The sequence below is a fragment of the Ips typographus genome, linkage group LG3, assembly GCF_016097725.1.
Source record: "Ips typographus isolate SLU linkage group LG3, UJ_Ityp_2.0, whole genome shotgun sequence".
NCBI lineage: Eukaryota > Metazoa > Arthropoda > Insecta > Coleoptera > Curculionidae > Ips > Ips typographus.
In genome coordinates, this window is record NC_138424.1 from 5,482,646 (window position 1) to 5,499,540 (window position 16,895).

The 16,895-nt window shown below is 33.9% G+C and overlaps 5 protein-coding genes across 8 annotated transcripts; 3 read left to right on the forward strand and 2 right to left on the reverse strand.

Annotated features, from left to right (window-relative positions):
- The first annotated feature begins 134 nt into the window (after positions 1-134).
- LOC145726255 (transmembrane protein 185B) lies at positions 135-2,223 on the forward strand. The gene is made up of 7 exons (XM_081975276.1): positions 135-653; positions 889-1,065; positions 1,122-1,329; positions 1,385-1,510; positions 1,569-1,703; positions 1,763-1,886; positions 1,944-2,223. The coding sequence occupies exons 1-7, from the start codon at positions 616-618 to the stop codon at positions 2,150-2,152; spliced, it is 1,017 nt and encodes a 338-aa protein (XP_081831402.1). The 5' UTR covers positions 135-615; the 3' UTR covers positions 2,153-2,223.
- A 2,393-nt stretch (positions 2,224-4,616) lies between these two features.
- LOC145726257 (uncharacterized) lies at positions 4,617-6,036 on the reverse strand. The gene is made up of 3 exons (XM_081975278.1): positions 5,644-6,036; positions 5,338-5,582; positions 4,617-5,279 (listed from the first exon to the last, which is right to left on the reverse strand). The coding sequence occupies exons 1-3, from the start codon at positions 5,817-5,819 to the stop codon at positions 5,176-5,178; spliced, it is 525 nt and encodes a 174-aa protein (XP_081831404.1). The 5' UTR covers positions 5,820-6,036; the 3' UTR covers positions 4,617-5,175.
- Positions 6,037-7,237: 1,201 nt separating this feature from the next.
- Positions 7,238-8,953, forward strand: LOC145726344 (centrosomal protein 43-like). The gene is made up of 3 exons (XM_081975393.1): positions 7,238-7,633; positions 7,689-7,736; positions 7,794-8,953. The coding sequence occupies exons 1-3, from the start codon at positions 7,550-7,552 to the stop codon at positions 8,625-8,627; spliced, it is 966 nt and encodes a 321-aa protein (XP_081831519.1). The 5' UTR covers positions 7,238-7,549; the 3' UTR covers positions 8,628-8,953.
- A 37-nt stretch (positions 8,954-8,990) lies between these two features.
- On the reverse strand, positions 8,991-9,901 carry LOC145726345 (mitochondrial import inner membrane translocase subunit Tim13). Its single transcript, XM_081975394.1, has 3 exons — positions 9,682-9,901; positions 9,562-9,630; positions 8,991-9,226 (listed from the first exon to the last, which is right to left on the reverse strand). Exons 1-3 carry the CDS (start codon positions 9,778-9,780, stop codon positions 9,128-9,130), a joined length of 267 nt encoding a protein of 88 aa, XP_081831520.1. The 5' UTR covers positions 9,781-9,901; the 3' UTR covers positions 8,991-9,127.
- A 1,462-nt stretch (positions 9,902-11,363) lies between these two features.
- Positions 11,364-16,319, forward strand: LOC145726821 (THAP domain-containing protein 11-like). 4 transcript variants are annotated; one of them, XR_014177689.1, is made up of 5 exons: positions 11,931-11,951; positions 12,006-12,117; positions 12,171-12,256; positions 12,683-15,374; positions 15,872-16,319. XR_014177689.1 is itself a non-coding variant. In XM_081976079.1 (3 exons), exons 1-3 carry the CDS (start codon positions 11,799-11,801, stop codon positions 14,560-14,562), a joined length of 2,145 nt encoding a protein of 714 aa, XP_081832205.1. In that variant the 5' UTR covers positions 11,364-11,798; the 3' UTR covers positions 14,563-16,319. The 4 variants fall into 4 exon arrangements, 2 of the variants coding, with proteins under 2 accessions (XP_081832205.1, XP_081832206.1); XR_014177688.1 differs by lacking the exon at positions 12,171-12,256 and having other exon boundaries at positions 11,364-11,951; XM_081976079.1 differs by lacking the exon at positions 12,171-12,256 and having other exon boundaries at positions 11,364-11,951; positions 12,683-16,319.
- The last annotated feature ends 576 nt before the right edge of the window (positions 16,320-16,895 follow it).

Consider the following 16,895-nt stretch of genomic DNA (forward strand, 5'->3'; position numbering starts at 1 on the left):
TTGTCGCCGTCGACATCTGACAGCATTGTTGTCTTTTTTTTTAGAGATGGGTTTTCAGTTTTTACCCGATTTTTTCAATCATATTTTTTACAATTAAAAATAATTTATGCCCGTATTACTAGTTCTTCCTTGAGGCTCCCTCGATCCTCAAGGCACAAGGCACCCTTAACGCACCGAATTTGTTTCATAGACGTTCCTCGGCTCTTTAAATAGGAACGTATTTTGGTGGAAGTGTTAACCTGAAAGCGTTTTTTAATGAGCGAATTTGAAGACGTTTACTTGACCAGAGCTGTTAAAATACATCCACACACACAAGGGAGAATTGTTGCACTGTCCAACTTTAGATTTTCGGGTCGGAAACCGGGTCCAATAATGGAAACCGGGTGCCGAAAGTTTTTATAATATTTTTTCTCCGCCCCATTCCTATTACCACCGACCGGGGACCGCAACTGTCAAAATTATACATCCAGTAATGTGAGTGACAGTTGTCAAATTATAATTTTAAGAAAGTAGTAGCAAAATAAAAATAAACATTTTAAAAAAGTGTTAAAAACTTAAAGATATAATTATTTGATGCCGCAATTTATTGTGAAAATAATGGATTACTGACCAACGATGAATTTGCAAACTTTACTTCAGGACTTCAACCCCAGGTAACCTTAAAGTGTTGTTTTTATGCTTGACCATTTAATAAACACAAGAATTTAACAGCAAAAGAGCACTTTTTGCAAATTCAATAAAAAAATGTTAATACTAATCGTGAAAAACCATATTTGAATCCATGGTACCCTTTCCATACTCTACAAACATCATTGTTATTAATTGTGGTCTCATTATGTTTCATTAAATTTTTCCCTTTAAATTACTACCAAAAACCTATTTTTACAGCAAATTTATAGTACACTCATGCCTGTTAATATTCACAATTTTTTTTGCCCTGCGCTTGGACAATTACATAAACTGGTCTTATTGGATGGTATTTATTCCAATATGGGTATGGAAATCATTGGTAATTTCAGGAGCCACAGTAGGCAGTTATGTCTGGTGGCGCTACCCCCATTTCAGGTTATATTAGTGCTTTTAAGTAATATTGCATAGAGTATACAGTGTGTATGTTGCAGACTGGAAGGTGAAGCTTACATACACTACAAGTCAATGCTCATATCATTGGCTTTGCATCTGATATTACTCATGTTTGAACTGTTAGTCTGCGATAAATTAGAAACTTCCCGTCATTTATGGATTTTAGTGTTTATTCCATTAATTTTTATAAGTATTGTCAGTATAGCTGTTTGTATATGGGCAGTTAAACATGAAAGAAGTTTTGAGGTAAGACTCAAAAATGTCTGGAGTTTGTTGAGTCTAATTGATATATTTTTTACAGTTGGAGTTATTCTGTGCTGTGAATGTCTTACAATTTATATTTCTAGCTTTAAGACTAGATGGCTTTATAGGTTGGTCTTGGGAGGTTGTATTTGTGCCATTATGGATAGTTATGTGTTTATCACTGGTGAGAAGTAACTGAAATTTCCTTGTAGTGTGTATAACTATTTCAGTCTATGTTGTAGGTGGGTGTTCTTTATACAATCATTTTTGCAGCAATTTTGCTGAGAACACCAGAAGTAAGTGCTCAACAAAGACGAAGTAGTTTCCAATCAGCTATAGGATATACCTTCTTAGTAATTCCTGTATTAATATTCCAAGTATGTATATAAAACTGTTGAGATTGTTACTATATAACTGAATCTACCTGTTATTTCAGGTATTATTAGCTAACAAACTAGATGAGGATATAAGAATGTCTTTTATTGCAGTAGTTAGTCCATTGTTTGTATCTTTTATAACTTTGATTCTAATGTCGTTTAGTGCCAAAGGAGCAAACAAATGTAAGTTTATAAAAGTGTTATCCCATAAACTCTCACCACAATTCATAAATTTTGTAGGGTGGTTTGGAATAAGAAAAGATTTTTGTTCATTTCTTTTGGGAGCATGTCCATTGCTTCAAGAGTATGGCAACATTTCATATCAACCAGAACAAAGGCAAAATGGGGTTGAGTTGGAGCAGCCAAAGGATAAAAGCGATGCTCAGATTAAAAAACTAGATCTCATGAAGCCTGTTTTGCCGATAATTAGCATAGAAATGCCTGACTGAACAAAACAATCCTGTACATAATGTACATAGTTAATTAAGTTCTATCAATTAAATTGTTAATTTGAACAATATTAATGTGTTTTCTTGTGATGAACTATCTACTCAAGAACAAGATATCAGACGGAGCATTTTATTTATAAGTGAGTATTGTTCACATAAGTCTCCTCTGGTTTGGCTCAATGGGGCCTCTGTCCCAATAAGTGCACACTCTGTGAACTTTCTTGGGATTCACATGGACCCATGTCTTAGGTGGGAGCGACATATAGGGGAACTCTGCCCGAAATTAAACAAAGTATTTAGGGTCATGCCTCATATTAGGGATAGTGTGTCGTTTCACTGCTTACGAGTATATTATCTCTCTCATGCTCAATCATTATAGTAAGCTACGGGATCTTCTTTTGGGGCTCATCGTCGCATGCTACTAGAAACGTTGTGTCTCAGAAACTACTTATTAGGGGAACCCCTTGGTATCCTGCAAAGAGTACTTTCGGCGGCTCGAGCTACTCACTGTGCCTTCAATGTATTTCGTACAGCTGGTTCTGCTTGTTAGGAGAAATCCGCAGCAATTTCCTCGAAACAGCGATTGTTATTCTGAGGGAATGTCCATTTCAACTAGGAGCAGGGGCGAGTTATCGGTCCTCTGGCATGGTTCTGCTTTTTTGAGAGAGGCCCATGTTATCGTGCTGTAACTGCATATCGTTTTTTACCCAGTGCCATAAGACAGATTGACGGCATTAAAGCTTTTAGAAAGGCAGTAATCAAGTACGCTATTGAAGAGAGTTTTTATTCCTTTGATTTTACTTAATTTTCAATTGTAAAATTAATACGTAAGTGTATTTTTCTTAATTTTATCTTATTATTTGTTAGAATTGTTACTGTTTTGTGACATTGCTATGGTTATTGTAAACTGAGCTGGCAATAAAGGAGAATTATTATTATATTATTATTATAACTCCATTAAAAAAGCTGACGACTTATTGTTAAAATATTTAAATTAAAATTTCCGACACTGAGATTTCCGTTCCCTGCTTTCTGCTTTCAAGAATTAGGTCCCTGGTGCGGATGGTATTATAAGGACTGTCAAGATTCACTTTTCAGACCTCACTCATATATTTTTAACCTATCACTGGAACAAAATATATTTCCTGACTCTTTGAAAATTGGCGTTGTTACTCCCCAATTCATAAAAGTGGAAATAAGAGTGACATATATCAACATGGATTTTTGCCAGGTAGATCTACAGTATCTAACCTTTGCACATTTGCTGAAAATGCAATTGATGCACTAAATCAAAGGAAGCAACTGGATGTAGTGTACACGGGCTGTGCAAGCTTTTGACAGGGTGGACCACTGCCTGCTGCTTGAAAAGTTAGGTTGCTTGGGTTTTTCCAAAAATGCTGTCGCCTTTGTTCAGTCTTACCTAAGCGGTAGACGAAACGTCGTTAAAGTGGGGGGAGCCCGGTCTGAAGTGTTTGAAGCCACCTCGGGGGGTTCCTCAGGGTAGCAACCTGGGGCCTTTGCTTTTTTTGATTTTATCAATGATTTGCCGGATGGTGTGAGGTCTTCAACATGCTTATTGTACGCGGATGACTTTAAAATGTTTAGACCAGTAAATGATAAAACAGACTGCAGGCTGTTCTTAATGCTGTGGTGGAATGGTTCGACATGAATCATATAAGCCTGAATATTGAAAAATGTTCAGTTGTTACATTTACTAGAAAGCTTGCGTTTGTGGCGGAAAGCTATTATGTTAGCGAAGCCTTAAACAGAAAAACTGAAGTTGTTGATCTGGGAGTCACATTCCATCAGAGCTTGAAATTCAATAACCACTATCACAATCTAACATTTAAGGCCTATAAAGCTCTTGTGATTTGAGCTATGCAACAGCAGGCATTTTCAAATCTCGACTATTATCGCGTTGTACAACGCCTGTGTGAGGCCTTATGTGGAGTATGCTTCAATTATATGGATGCCAACTGCATCAGTCAAATTGATCTGATTGAAAGAGTGCAGAAGCGCTTCCTCAGATTTCTCTATGTTCTTCTATGTAGGCTTTACCCGCACATGGTTTCATACAGGTCATGTTTGTCTACCACATTATTAATAATATTAAGTACAATAACTGTGAGTTGATTAGTTAATTTATTTAAAAGTTCCTAATTTACATTTAAGACTTTCGCAATCGGATTTGTTCACAGATAGGAATCCCTTATCACCGATAAGTAAACTTCTGTCAGTGTGTAACAGAATAATATGAACACGTAATTTTGATATATTTGCAATTAAAGAGCCGCCGCTGAAAAGGCTGTTGGGCCATCCGCACTTGAGTGTTTTAGGTTTAGTTGGTTAGTATTTAGTTTCTTTCTCTTCTTTTCTGTTAGTCATAATGTGTAGTTTTTAGGCACAATACTTTACATGTAATTACTTTGGCAGGTGTTTGTAAAGTCATCAATAAAATAAAAAATACACCAGATTATTTTATTTTGGCATAAAATGTGAAAAGCCTTAAAATAATTAATTTGACTCTAATAAAAGCCACTATTTTACATTGCATTCTCCACTTTGGCGTTCCTATGCAAAAAAGCATGTCCAATAACATAATTGCATTGTATGGCAAAATTTCCTGTATTAATTAATGGCACTATAAATTTATATAATAAATATAAGCAGGCCTTTCTAATGACTAAATGACACACAACTTCAGGATTAGCAATGATAATCTTGAAAAGAACAGTGCTGATTTTCTAAAATCTAATCTAGTCTATAATTAAATGTGCTGCATCTGTATGTAGCACCATTAAAGCTAATTTATTTATATTATATTTTAGTTATACTTAAAGTGTTTAAGTATAACTACATTTTACTTTAATACACTATAAATAACACCAGTTTCACAGTCACCCTTTGAGATTATGCATTAACATTTAAAGTGAATCTACAACCACTTTAAATATTCTTGGAATTACCATTAAAAATCACAATATGAAATTGTAATATAATGTCTTTGGTTAAATCAATGATAATTAAGTAAATAAAGGTAAATTGTGAAAATGATACCCTCTTTTACCCTTTGCAGCCAAGTAGATATAAACAACATGATAGGCACCAGGTATAAAACATATAAGTCCTGGAAGAAATCAGTGTGTAAAATTATCCAATTTTCACTGATTAAAACACTTTCATACCTGCCAGCAAAAAAACTGAGGCTTGCAATAAGGAATTAGGTTCACTCAGTGTGTGAGTGCCTGTTATAAGCAGTCCAATACCGACTATAAGGAGTGTAGTGGCTGCTAAAACCATTCTCCAATTTTCACGTACTTTTGGATGGGTAAAACATGATCTGTTTAAATTTTCCTCATTCATACACTCATAATAGTCTTGTATCAGTGAGTCACTATCTCTAGAGGGTTCTGCCACTGATTTGTATCCCCTAAATTAAACGAGAACTTTCCAATCAAATTAAGTTATGAAAAAGTGTAGAAAGTTGTCACCTTCCATTTTCCATATTAAACGTTATTGAATCTCCATGTCCCAATTTACCATTAGTTGTTGTATGATTAATGTTTGTGCCGTAAACTTTGATGGCTTCATCGGTTTCTTCTTCGAAAGCATCGTCAATAGAGAATCGTTTCAATTTGTTGTTTTGCTTGGAAAATTGGGTGGACATTTTCCTTTTTGGGAAAATTGGGTTTAGTATGATTGTTTCCAAACTGGTATAGTTTTCAACTCATTTTATTATGAAGTTCAATTCGAATTTAAATACCAAATTTTTCCACACTGATATGGGGTTATTTGTTTTTTGTTTCACAAATTAAGATTGTTTTTCAATGGATTTAAAGACAGAAAGCGCACCCAAACACAACAAAATTTTATAAAAACAACACAAACTCTTGACGTTGACAGTATTGACACTTCGACAGTGTTGCCAGATTAGTTCCACTGATGAGCAGAAGATTGATATGAAACGCAGTATTTTTGGCAATAAAACTTGTGAAACTAATAATAACAAGGAAATATCATACATCATAACACAACCAACAAAAGTAAAACGTGCAAACAAGCAGGGGTGCAGCAGAGGGTCGGAGAAACAATTTTGGCCTTTTTTAGCGAAAATATTAACCTGAGTTTTAAGCTGTAGTAACATAGGCCATCTTGTTTTGTCAGAATGAGATAAACCGAGATAGACACTGTAAACACTGACGCCAAAATACGTCTTATGTCGCCAATGGCAAGCAGTCCTAATTAAAATTATATGGTAAATTGACATGCATCTGCAATGACGTTTTTGACATTGCTGAACTTAGACTGTGACGATTCCCTAATATACAAAATAGTAGGCATCACAGTCTGAGTCTACATGTCACTGAACTTTAATTAATCCCAAGCTGGCGCTCTCTATCAAGGTTGCCAAGTCAAAATATTTAATGGTGGTAGAACGATTGATCATTGAATCATTGATTCTTGCTATAAATATAAAAACCATACTTCAAAAATACAGATTTTTCATTTTTTTATTAATAAAGTCTTGACATTAGTGACAGATATCACGTGGTTTTAAAGGATAGTTTAGCTAGACAGTCACGTGACCAGTGTCAAAATCATAAATCTCAAAAATACTCTTCATATCGAATACTGCAAGAAAACTTTTCTAAACCCTGATTTTTGCAAGATTTGAGCACAGTTTGACAGTTTTGACGTTAGTGGCAGTTGTAACGTGATAGTAAAACACTATTCAGGTGACAATTGTCAAAATAACTGTCATAAATCAAAAAAAATCGTCTTGTTTCGAAAACTGTGTAAAATGTAATTCATGCAAATTCTAGTCAAATTTTGACGTTAATGACAACCATCACGTTGTTTTAGAGGATAATTTGGAGTACAAAAATGACTGTTTTAAGCGCATTTTTAGAATCCTCATTAAATTTCCTATTCAATAAACTGAAAAAGTAGATAAAAGTTTCACAAACAAAATAATAACAATGTTGACAAAAGCCAACTTCAGAGCAAACATACAAAATATGGTTAGTTTTTGCCCATTCCTACTTGATGACATGTCGCCAACTGACTACTGTCACTTTTCAATCCTTTCACCGACAGTTGACAGTGTTTCAATTATTTTTGTTTTTGGAAATTGGTATTTATAAAAAGAACCCTTTATTTTAAATAAAAATTGAGTTAATTCGTTTATTTTTTAAAACTCTTTTGTGTTACTTTTGTTTTTGCTTCTATTAAACACATTATAGTCAATAGTTGAGTTTTGACAGTTTACAAGAACAGCCCCAATTTTTGGAAGGAATGTCCAAGTCCAGCTTCACATAAAGTTCATACAATAAAAGCAGATTTTTCCCAATCACAAGAAGCTCTTTGTTGAAGTTTTCACCCATTTTACAGAAAATAATGTCCACTATAGATGAAGATATTGAATTAAGGGAATTATTGGTTCAATTTTTAGAGAAAAATGGGACACTTGCAAAAATTAAGGTAAGATAGGTTGTTTTAATATTTGGGGCATTACTTTATGTGCATTTGTGTTTAGGCGGAGATGCGAGCCAGTGTATTTCTTGCCTTTGATGAGGAAGTAAAGGTAACAAATTCATTGGACATTGTTACATAATATGAATTAATTTTTATTTAATTCTAGAAAAATGAAAAAGTGTTGCAAAATGCTCAAATTAAGTCTTACCTCAAAACTCTAGAAGGTCAAACATTATTTTTTTTAGTAAAAGAATTTCTGGAGTTTTTTAATTTACACTTTACTTTGCAAGTATTGGATACTGAAGCTTATCTAGAGACTTTACCAAAATATGACAAGTCTGTTCTTAAAAAACAACTAAATTTGACCACAGATTCAAATGAAATGGAAGTTCCTTTATTGCACAAAATATTAACAAGCAAAAATGCTCAAGGGAAAAAAGATACACTAGATATTAACTTAAATTTAAGTAGTAATTTAAACGGTGATACTTTGCACCCAGCTACTGAAGAAGTTAAAAGCAGTTTGCACAATAATGACAGCCATAGTTCTGCATCACACATTAGTACTGAACAGGACACAACTATACATAGTTTCATGACAAATGACACTTTAGATGGAACCCCGAATATGCCTCAGGATGGTCCACTAAGCAGGAGTGAAAGTCTATCCAAAGTGATTGAAAAATTTCAGCCTTTAAACTCAACTTTTATATTAAGTCCTATTATTAATCAGTCAAATGCTAGTGAAAAGAGTGAGATTTTAATAGACAGTAAAGCATCAGATTTGACATTTAATAAATATAATGGGCACAAAGATCAACCTGAGTCTGAAAAACTAGTGGAATATGCAGATGACTTTATCAGTGGACATTCTTCAATATCTTCCAAAAGCAGTAAGGCACTTACAGAAAGTTCTAGTAAATCTTTAGGAAGTAAATCTCAAGGTGGCAGTAACAAAACATCAAGTAACATAAATTGCTCAAAATCAACTAACAAATAGTTAAAAACCATCCTATTAAGTGCCTTAATATATGATTATAATACTCGTTAATACAACAACAGACAATATTATAACTTTTTCGACTTTTCTTATTTAAGTGTTGTGAATAAGTGTAATTTATTAATTTTTTGACTGCTAACAAACAGTGCCATATATTTGGTTTACATTCCTCCACTTTAAGTACTTACTTGGCAACTATTAATCTGTCCATTAGTATTATGTTTAGTATAGTTTGTAATAGTATTTGCATGCTTTCAGGATTGTGATTTTTTTGTATTAATATTTAAACTGTAACAACACTTAATAAATTTGTATTATTCAATAAACACTTTGTTGTTCATGTTTTAAAGGAAGCAATGTGGGTACTTTTAAATGATAATTTATTACTAATATAACTATGCAGTTTTAAAATACAAATACAACAGAAAAAGACCACAGGCAAATAGTAAAAACGCGCCTATATTAGGTTGAAAATTGGTTGACTAAAAATTTAATTTTTGTTACATGTTTGTCCGTTCTCGCTGTATTCTCATACCATAAGCCTTTGAAACAAGGTTCCATGAGTCCATATATCTGTCCATGCACATTGCAACACATTTCTGAAAATAAAAGTGAATTACAATGTAATGAGATTTATTAGCATCACCTTTTGTCTGCTTTCTAAATGCATTTGGAGCAACAATTTACTTTCATCAATTCAAACAAGATGTTTACACTAACAAATTTAAATTTGTACTCTTTTAAAAACTGAAGTTTAAACTTAAATAATACCCATTTCTCTTCCCCTCTCAAGTTGGTTTTAAGGATTTAAGCTGAGATTTGATTGTAACAAATTAGGTGTAAAATAACTAATAGTCTAAACATAGTGAAAAACTACAGTGTAAAGTTTTTGTTATCTAGCCCCATTTTAAATACAGAATTCAAGGTTGCTTACTTGTTCTGAACTATCCAGCGATGTACCAGGCTTTGATATGCACTTTTTAAAGCACTTTTCAGTCATTTTCTGTAAACAAACACTTTAACTTTTGAACTAGACATTTTTAGACAATGTTACCGTGAGAAGTTCTTGAGCATTTGCTACTGCTATTTGTTGTTTTACTTGGTCCATCAGTTCATCTTTCTGGGCGCTAGTTAAACTGTTAACTCCATCCATGATTTATGTGATTGTCGGAAATAAAATCCAAAAATTCAAGGTTTTTGCTGCTGAAATCTAATTTTTTCTTGATTTTGAGGTTATCTCACATTTCAGCCAACCTCTGATTCTGTCATTTGTTTTATTCTGTCCGTCTGTCAAAACGGATGACATAAGTAAAACTAAAAACTTTGAGAATGTTAATAGAAAGGCTATACAGATGCGCAACAGAGAGATTAGATTTTTGTGTATGGATATAGGTACCTGCGGCCTTTTGTGTATGAAGAAACGATCGATACCTAAGACAAATAATTATTAATACAAATTCAAAATGTTGTGGACACATTTTGGAACGTTACTAGGCAGTTATTTCAATCAAATCTTATTTTTTTCTCAAATGCATCGCGACTGAAACATGACTTAACTCTAAGTTAATGAGATAATCAATAATTTACTCGCCACTCTCCTTATTAAGGTCAATGTCTGTTTTACTTTCGACGTTATTCAACTATTTCATCTATAGACAATATGTAGTATAATTTACATGTAAATTCCATAATTTTCCAAAAACGAACTTGAATAATTGACTCAATCAACATTTCTAACATAGAACCACTAGTACAAAGTAGTACGTGAGATAGCGCTAGTTGTAGAAAGTTGCTGATATTTCTGAACTCATTTGAATGACCTGTGATTTGAACCGGGCTTTGTTTGTCCATGAAGTCCATTAGAAATTGGAATGTCTGGACCCCACGGGACCTATCCCAGCCTAAAGGGACCCTGGTGAAGCACTCGGTTCACCCTGTCTACAAGCCGAAGGTGCGCTCTCCTTACCTCCGCTTCCACGATCAAGTAGTAGGAAGCGTTGTGTAAAAGGCTGGTGTTATCATTGCTATGCCGTTGTCCGCATTATAGAGGCAGTATTGACGAATACATGCAATATATGCGAGGACCCTGGCCGAAGCAGTGGAGTACACCACGTCTTGAGAAGCATTACCCTAAAGACGGTGAACCGGGTGGACGGTACCTGTTAGCAGGTGGATAATAGGACCGTTTGCTTTATTGGGCAAACTTTAGTAGGCCCGTGGTAGTTAATTCAAAATAAAATTTTCTGCTGATTTTATAGTAAGACTGACTGAAGTCTCACCCAGACTGTCTTTCCTGGGTCTCTAAGCTTTTGTAGGGATGCAACTGATACTGGCCTAATGGTCTACACCGATGGGGAGGTAAAAAGCAACAATCTTGCTTGACCCCCTTATCTGAGGCTGCATTCCTGCCAAGAATAATGGCGCTAAGGAATGTTTATTACCCAAAAACAGCATTTTAAAATAGGGTATACGTAGCGTATACGCAGAACGAATCTCCAACTAATAATCAGAAGAATGTCCAGCTATTGGCCATTACCCTTAAAATGTCAATGTCACCTGAGCATTCAACCAATAAAAGCCAACAATTTCCCATTTTCAGTTGGAAACCAGTTTAAAATTGTCTCTACGAATAGACCTTATAACCTACACCATTTCCAAGGCATTCATCATAAATGTTTAGGTGAAACATAAATTAACATAATTGAATTTTTCTCCTCCTACAGGGATATTATTGTTTTATTCCTTAACAGTTTAGAGAACGGATAAGTAGGCAATTGCCAACGGTTGACCGAATACAGAATCCTAGACTTTCCGCAACTGTGCGATATGAAATAGACCAATTACAGCTAATCTTGAACGTAAACAAAATAATTCTTTCGATTGTCATCCTCATTGATAGTTGGCATCAAAACATTGCATTTTGGCTTATGTTTTGAGGCAATGAAAAAGTCGTTCAAGTTTCAGTTTCAGTTATTATATGATAATGATAAAGCAAATGATACAAACAAAACTTACAATTTACAATGAATATCCATTCAACCACCGCCCTCTATACAAGAAAGCCAAGAAGGTGCATGTCAAAAATTCCAATATGCCAGAAATAGTGGTTGACACTGTTGACAGTTTGCATTTGTTTATATTGTGGAAATTGAGTTCTATTGCCTCTACAATATGCCGTCCACTTGTTGTTTGCCATTTTGTAGAAGCAATTCAGTAAACGGCCCAAAAGTGTCAGTGTTTTCCCTTCCAAAAGACCCTGCTCGAACCCAACAGTGGTTGAAAGCTTTAGACTTTACTGATTTTACTCCAACAAAATACTCAGCGGTAAGCACAATATGCTTTCTCATTCAGTAAACTTATTGCCTCTTACATACATAGGTATGTGAGTTACATTTTGAGCCCTCCTGTATTTCGAGAGCAACAAGGGTTTACTCTGTAGATACAGGACAGCTTTTAGAAGTTCCATTGGCACGAGCACGGTTGACCAAAGGTAAGCACTTAGTAAATTTGATTTGTTATAATATGTTAACATTTTTTTAATAGACACTGCTATACACTACAGTTAGAAATTATAATTGGATTGAGAGTGGTCCTAATAGTTAACATTTGTATGCTGAATGTTTTTGAGTGTAAGAGATATATGACTGTTGAGTGCAATATTCACTGAAGACTTACATGCAGAGTTACCTTTAACAGGTGTCCAAGAGCACCCTGGACATAGGAGATTAACATGGGAAAACGGTTTTGATTTTTTTGCGCCTGTACGGTTGATTTGATTGAAAAATTGTATTAATGAAAGTTGTAGTACCTATCACGGACTAGTTTTCTGTATTTTTTTCAGATCTCTAGCTTGAACCCTTTTGTTGTAAAACATAAACAAAAATGAGAAAATTTAAACTTTTAGCCTGCACTGTATAAGTGGTTGTGGAGCAACAGATAAACAGGTCATTGTTGCTGATATGGCAACACCGTTTTTCCATGTTAATCTCCTATGTCCAGAGTGCTCTTGGACACCTGGTATACCTATATGTTTATGTTGTTACCAATTATTTCAGATGCCTTACCAACCAAATTCCCTAATTGCATTCCAAGTTTATCAAAAGTTGAAGTAAATCAGGAAGCCCCAGAAACTAAGAGAAGGCGCCTTGAATATAAATATCTTGAGCAAGCTACAGAAGAAAGTCTAACTAGTGAAGAACAAAAACAATTAGCAGATAGAGTCACTTCATTTCCTGAATTTAATGAAAAGCTTAAAGGTTTAAAATTGAATAGATGGATAATATCTAAACATGTCGATAAAACATTGTTCTACTTTGAAGAAGATGAGGGAGTTATACGACTTTGCGTCTCGGTATGCGCAAATTTAAATATTAATATACACTATAATGGTGATAGAGTGCCTTTAAAAGAAGAGGTTGTAATAAACAGCTTGAGTCAATTTGAAACCTATTTAAAGGATGTATTGGGCGTGTGGATAAAAGGTCCTTTACATGAAAATTTGGAAGAAAACCTGGCGTCAGTAAAAAATATTATTTCAACAATTGAAGATTTGTTGGAACATTTGTTAGAAAAACTTCCTGATTCAACAAACCTTATTGAATTTTTAAAAGAGCAACTTTCACTATTGGGGGTGTCTAATATGCTCAAAGGAAATAATGCTTTTAGATACTCCACTACTACAGTTCTTTTTTGTGGCTTATTACACACAATAGCACCACATGCTTATAGGTTTTTAAGAAATTCAAACCTATTAATTTTGCCAACACCAAAAACCATCAAGCAATTATGTGGTTCCTTGACAACAAATCCAAGATTAGAACAGAATCAGATTCTGCAATATGTTTCTTCAAAACTAAAACTATTAAAAAAGGAAGATAAGACAGTGACGATAATGTTTGATAAAATTCATCTCAATCCTTTTAGTGATTATAAAGGAGGAAATATAGTGGGAACAGCATTTAATAATTCAGAGGCTGCAACAAGTGCTTTTGCCTTTATGGTGAATAGCCTGTTATCACCTTACAAGGAGGTAGTTCACATTTTGCCTGTTAAAACTATCACAGCAGAACAACTGCATGAGGTGTTAAAACAATTGATTAATGAGTTGGAAGATATGGGATTTGAAGTGTTGGCGATAGTTTCAGATGCCAATAGAATTAATAAAAAAGCAATGACTTTCTTTTGCCACCCTCCAAAACTATTGAATACTTACCCACACCCAAAGGAACCTTCCAGACCACTGTTTTATGTTCTTGATACAGTCCAGATTATAAATAACATAAAAAATAATTGGCTCAATCAAAAACCAGATCAAACGCTACAATACCCTGCTATTAGTCAATTAAACTCTTCTGATAACCTGCAAGGACTTATTAAAACTGCCTCACTTGAAGCATTAAAGGAAATGCACAGTAAGGAACATTCTTTATTAGTAAAATATGGACACACTCTAAGTTTAAACTCATTGTATCCATCTTCAATTGAATGCCAAAATGTAAAGTTAACTTTGCAAATATTTAACTACAACATTGTAGCAGCACTCAGAGATTTAGGCCCAAAAATAAATTTACAAAATTACAGTGACACTGCCGATTTTATTGAACACATTTGCAAGTGGTGGGATATTGTAAATGTTAAATCACCCTTAAAAGGACTAAGAAATAGAAACCAATACCAAGAACCAGTAACGATAAATTCAAAACATATTTTTGACTTTTTGGAATTTTTCCTCAAATGGCTAAAAACATGGGACACCTCAAATACATTCCAAAAACTGACAAGAGATACTCACCTAGCTCTATTCCATTCTACAGAAGCACTGCTAAATTTATCAAAGTACTGTTTAGAAAAGAAAAATTATACTTTTGTTCTGCTGGGAAAAATACAGACTGATAAGTTGGAAGAACGATTTGGAAACTACAGGTATAAAAACTAGGCGTTGCTTTTCACTGCAATTTTCGACATAATAATCAATAATTTTGTCGTTTTTGTTTTTTTTTTACGCAATTTTTGATACACAGGCAACATAGTTGTAGTTTGTCAATTACCTAGTAAGCTTAACTATAGTATATTTGCATCAATTTTTGCTAATAACTTAATCAGTGACACTAAATCTGTGCTGTGTTCAGAGAATGTCTTAATTTGTTTTTTTTTAACTTTCAAGGTACTGACGTTATTACCTAAAAATAAAAAAAATAAATCAATAAAAAATCTAGCTTTATTGTCGGAAACTTAAAGTCATTGACAAAGCCCTGAAAACACATACAAAAACAGCAAAAAAAGAACATTACACCTTACAATTATTAAAATAAAAACAAAACAAAAAGGCAGTTACCCTGTATAAGAGAGGAGAAAGAGGATCAAGAACACAAACAGTGCTGCTTGTACTGGACTTAAGAACTGGAGTAAAATTCGTCCAGAGAATAGTACGCCCCGTCAAGCAAAAACATCTCAGCCCCACGCCTAAATCCATGCGCAGATGGCTGGCTTCTCACATGGAGAAGAAGGTTATTGAAAAGTCTCTTGCCACCGTAAATAAGCGACGACTTAATCTGTGTGAGGAATGGGAAGCCTCAAAACGAATCTACTGCGAGTCACCGAGCCGGAGCCCTCGGACAACTGACCCCCAAACTTGCCACGGACAAGACAAATCGTCTCTAAGATGAAAATGCAGCACACAGACTGATGCTTGGGCAAAAAACAACACCATCATATGATTATTTCCAATTTTACATATTTATTATGCCTGTTTTATACCTCCCATTTAAGAATTAAATTAAATTTAAATTTCCACTAAAATTAATATTTAAACTAAGAAATCTTGTTTAGGTTTATACTACAAATTAATAATTAGAAAAATAAATGACTGTTTTGACTTACTGGACGTAAAAAAAAAATTTAAAAAATTTGTTCTTAAACCACTTTTTCGGTAAAAAATCCAATTATGGAAATAGACGATTCAAGTCTAATAGACTACGTATCGCAATAGAAGACAGCAATTTACATCATGAGTGATGACAAGTATGACAGTGATAGTTCCGAAAGTCAACGAATTTAAACGAATTAAGCCGAACTTTAATAAAGTTGGTTTAACTTTAATGTAAAATTAATTTTAGTTTAGTGTAAATTTAAAGTATAAATGGGCTCGCTTGTAAGTTCACTTTCAGCTTTGATAAATTAATTTTAGTTTAAATGAAAGTTTAGTTTAATTGTTAATTGAGAGGTATAAAGCAGGCATTAGGTAGGTATCAATCTGGTTCCAACTAGCATGTGTCACTACGACAAATCTATGAATCAGAAAGCAAATTAAGGGTTCAAAGTGTCATACCCCTCATTCTGAAGTCATGGAAGTTTGGAGACCAATTTCAAGACAAGATTTATTGATCCTCCAGTTACATTGGATTTGGTCAGGACTACACCAGAATACCTATATCAAGATCACATAGATGATATTGATGAAAAAATGTGGTCTCCTTTGGTATACATAGCAGGTTATGCTGCTTATGCTGAAATAAAAAAAACAAAATGTGACTACTGCAAAGTGTATTTAATTCAAGAAGAAGACTGCTAGCAAGAAGTAGTTACCAAAACTTTAACAGTTCCATTAATTTTATGAATAGATGTGGGCTTTGCTACCCCAACAAAGATGTAGTACTGTGTATAGCTTATACATAATAAACTATAAAAACTTAAGCAGAAGAGTATTTTTTAACTTGTAATTCCCAAAAATCAATTTTAACTATGTATACTTTGTCAAACTTAAAAAATATTTCAATATTTGAGGGGCATAGCTGCAATACACATAATTGTGAATATATTTTTTTAAATAACTTCTGTAAAAAACAAAATTCTTAGTAATATTGAGTAAATTAAGTTTAAGTCTGTTTGAATGGAATTCATCATAACAATTTAAGTATAATGTTTGTTCTCACTCGACCACCCTAAAGCAGTAAAGCATGAATCAGTGTATGCTTTACTGCTGTTGTTAAAACACTGCTTTAGGATTTAATAGTCCCCAGGATGCACACATTGCCTTTCCTTTCTTGCAGATTGTATGGAATAATTCTTGAAACGTTGGTATTGGGCTGTTAATGACTCGTTTGAATGCACCTATCTGTGATGTTCTTTCCACATAATTTAAATTGAATGTGGTTGTTGTTCCCAAGCCAAAGTTTGATTGGAACTTTCCGCCTTTGTTTACCACCAAATGTTGCAAGTTTTCCAGTTTGGTGAAGAAAAATCTTAAATTCTACGAAGGTCTCACAATAA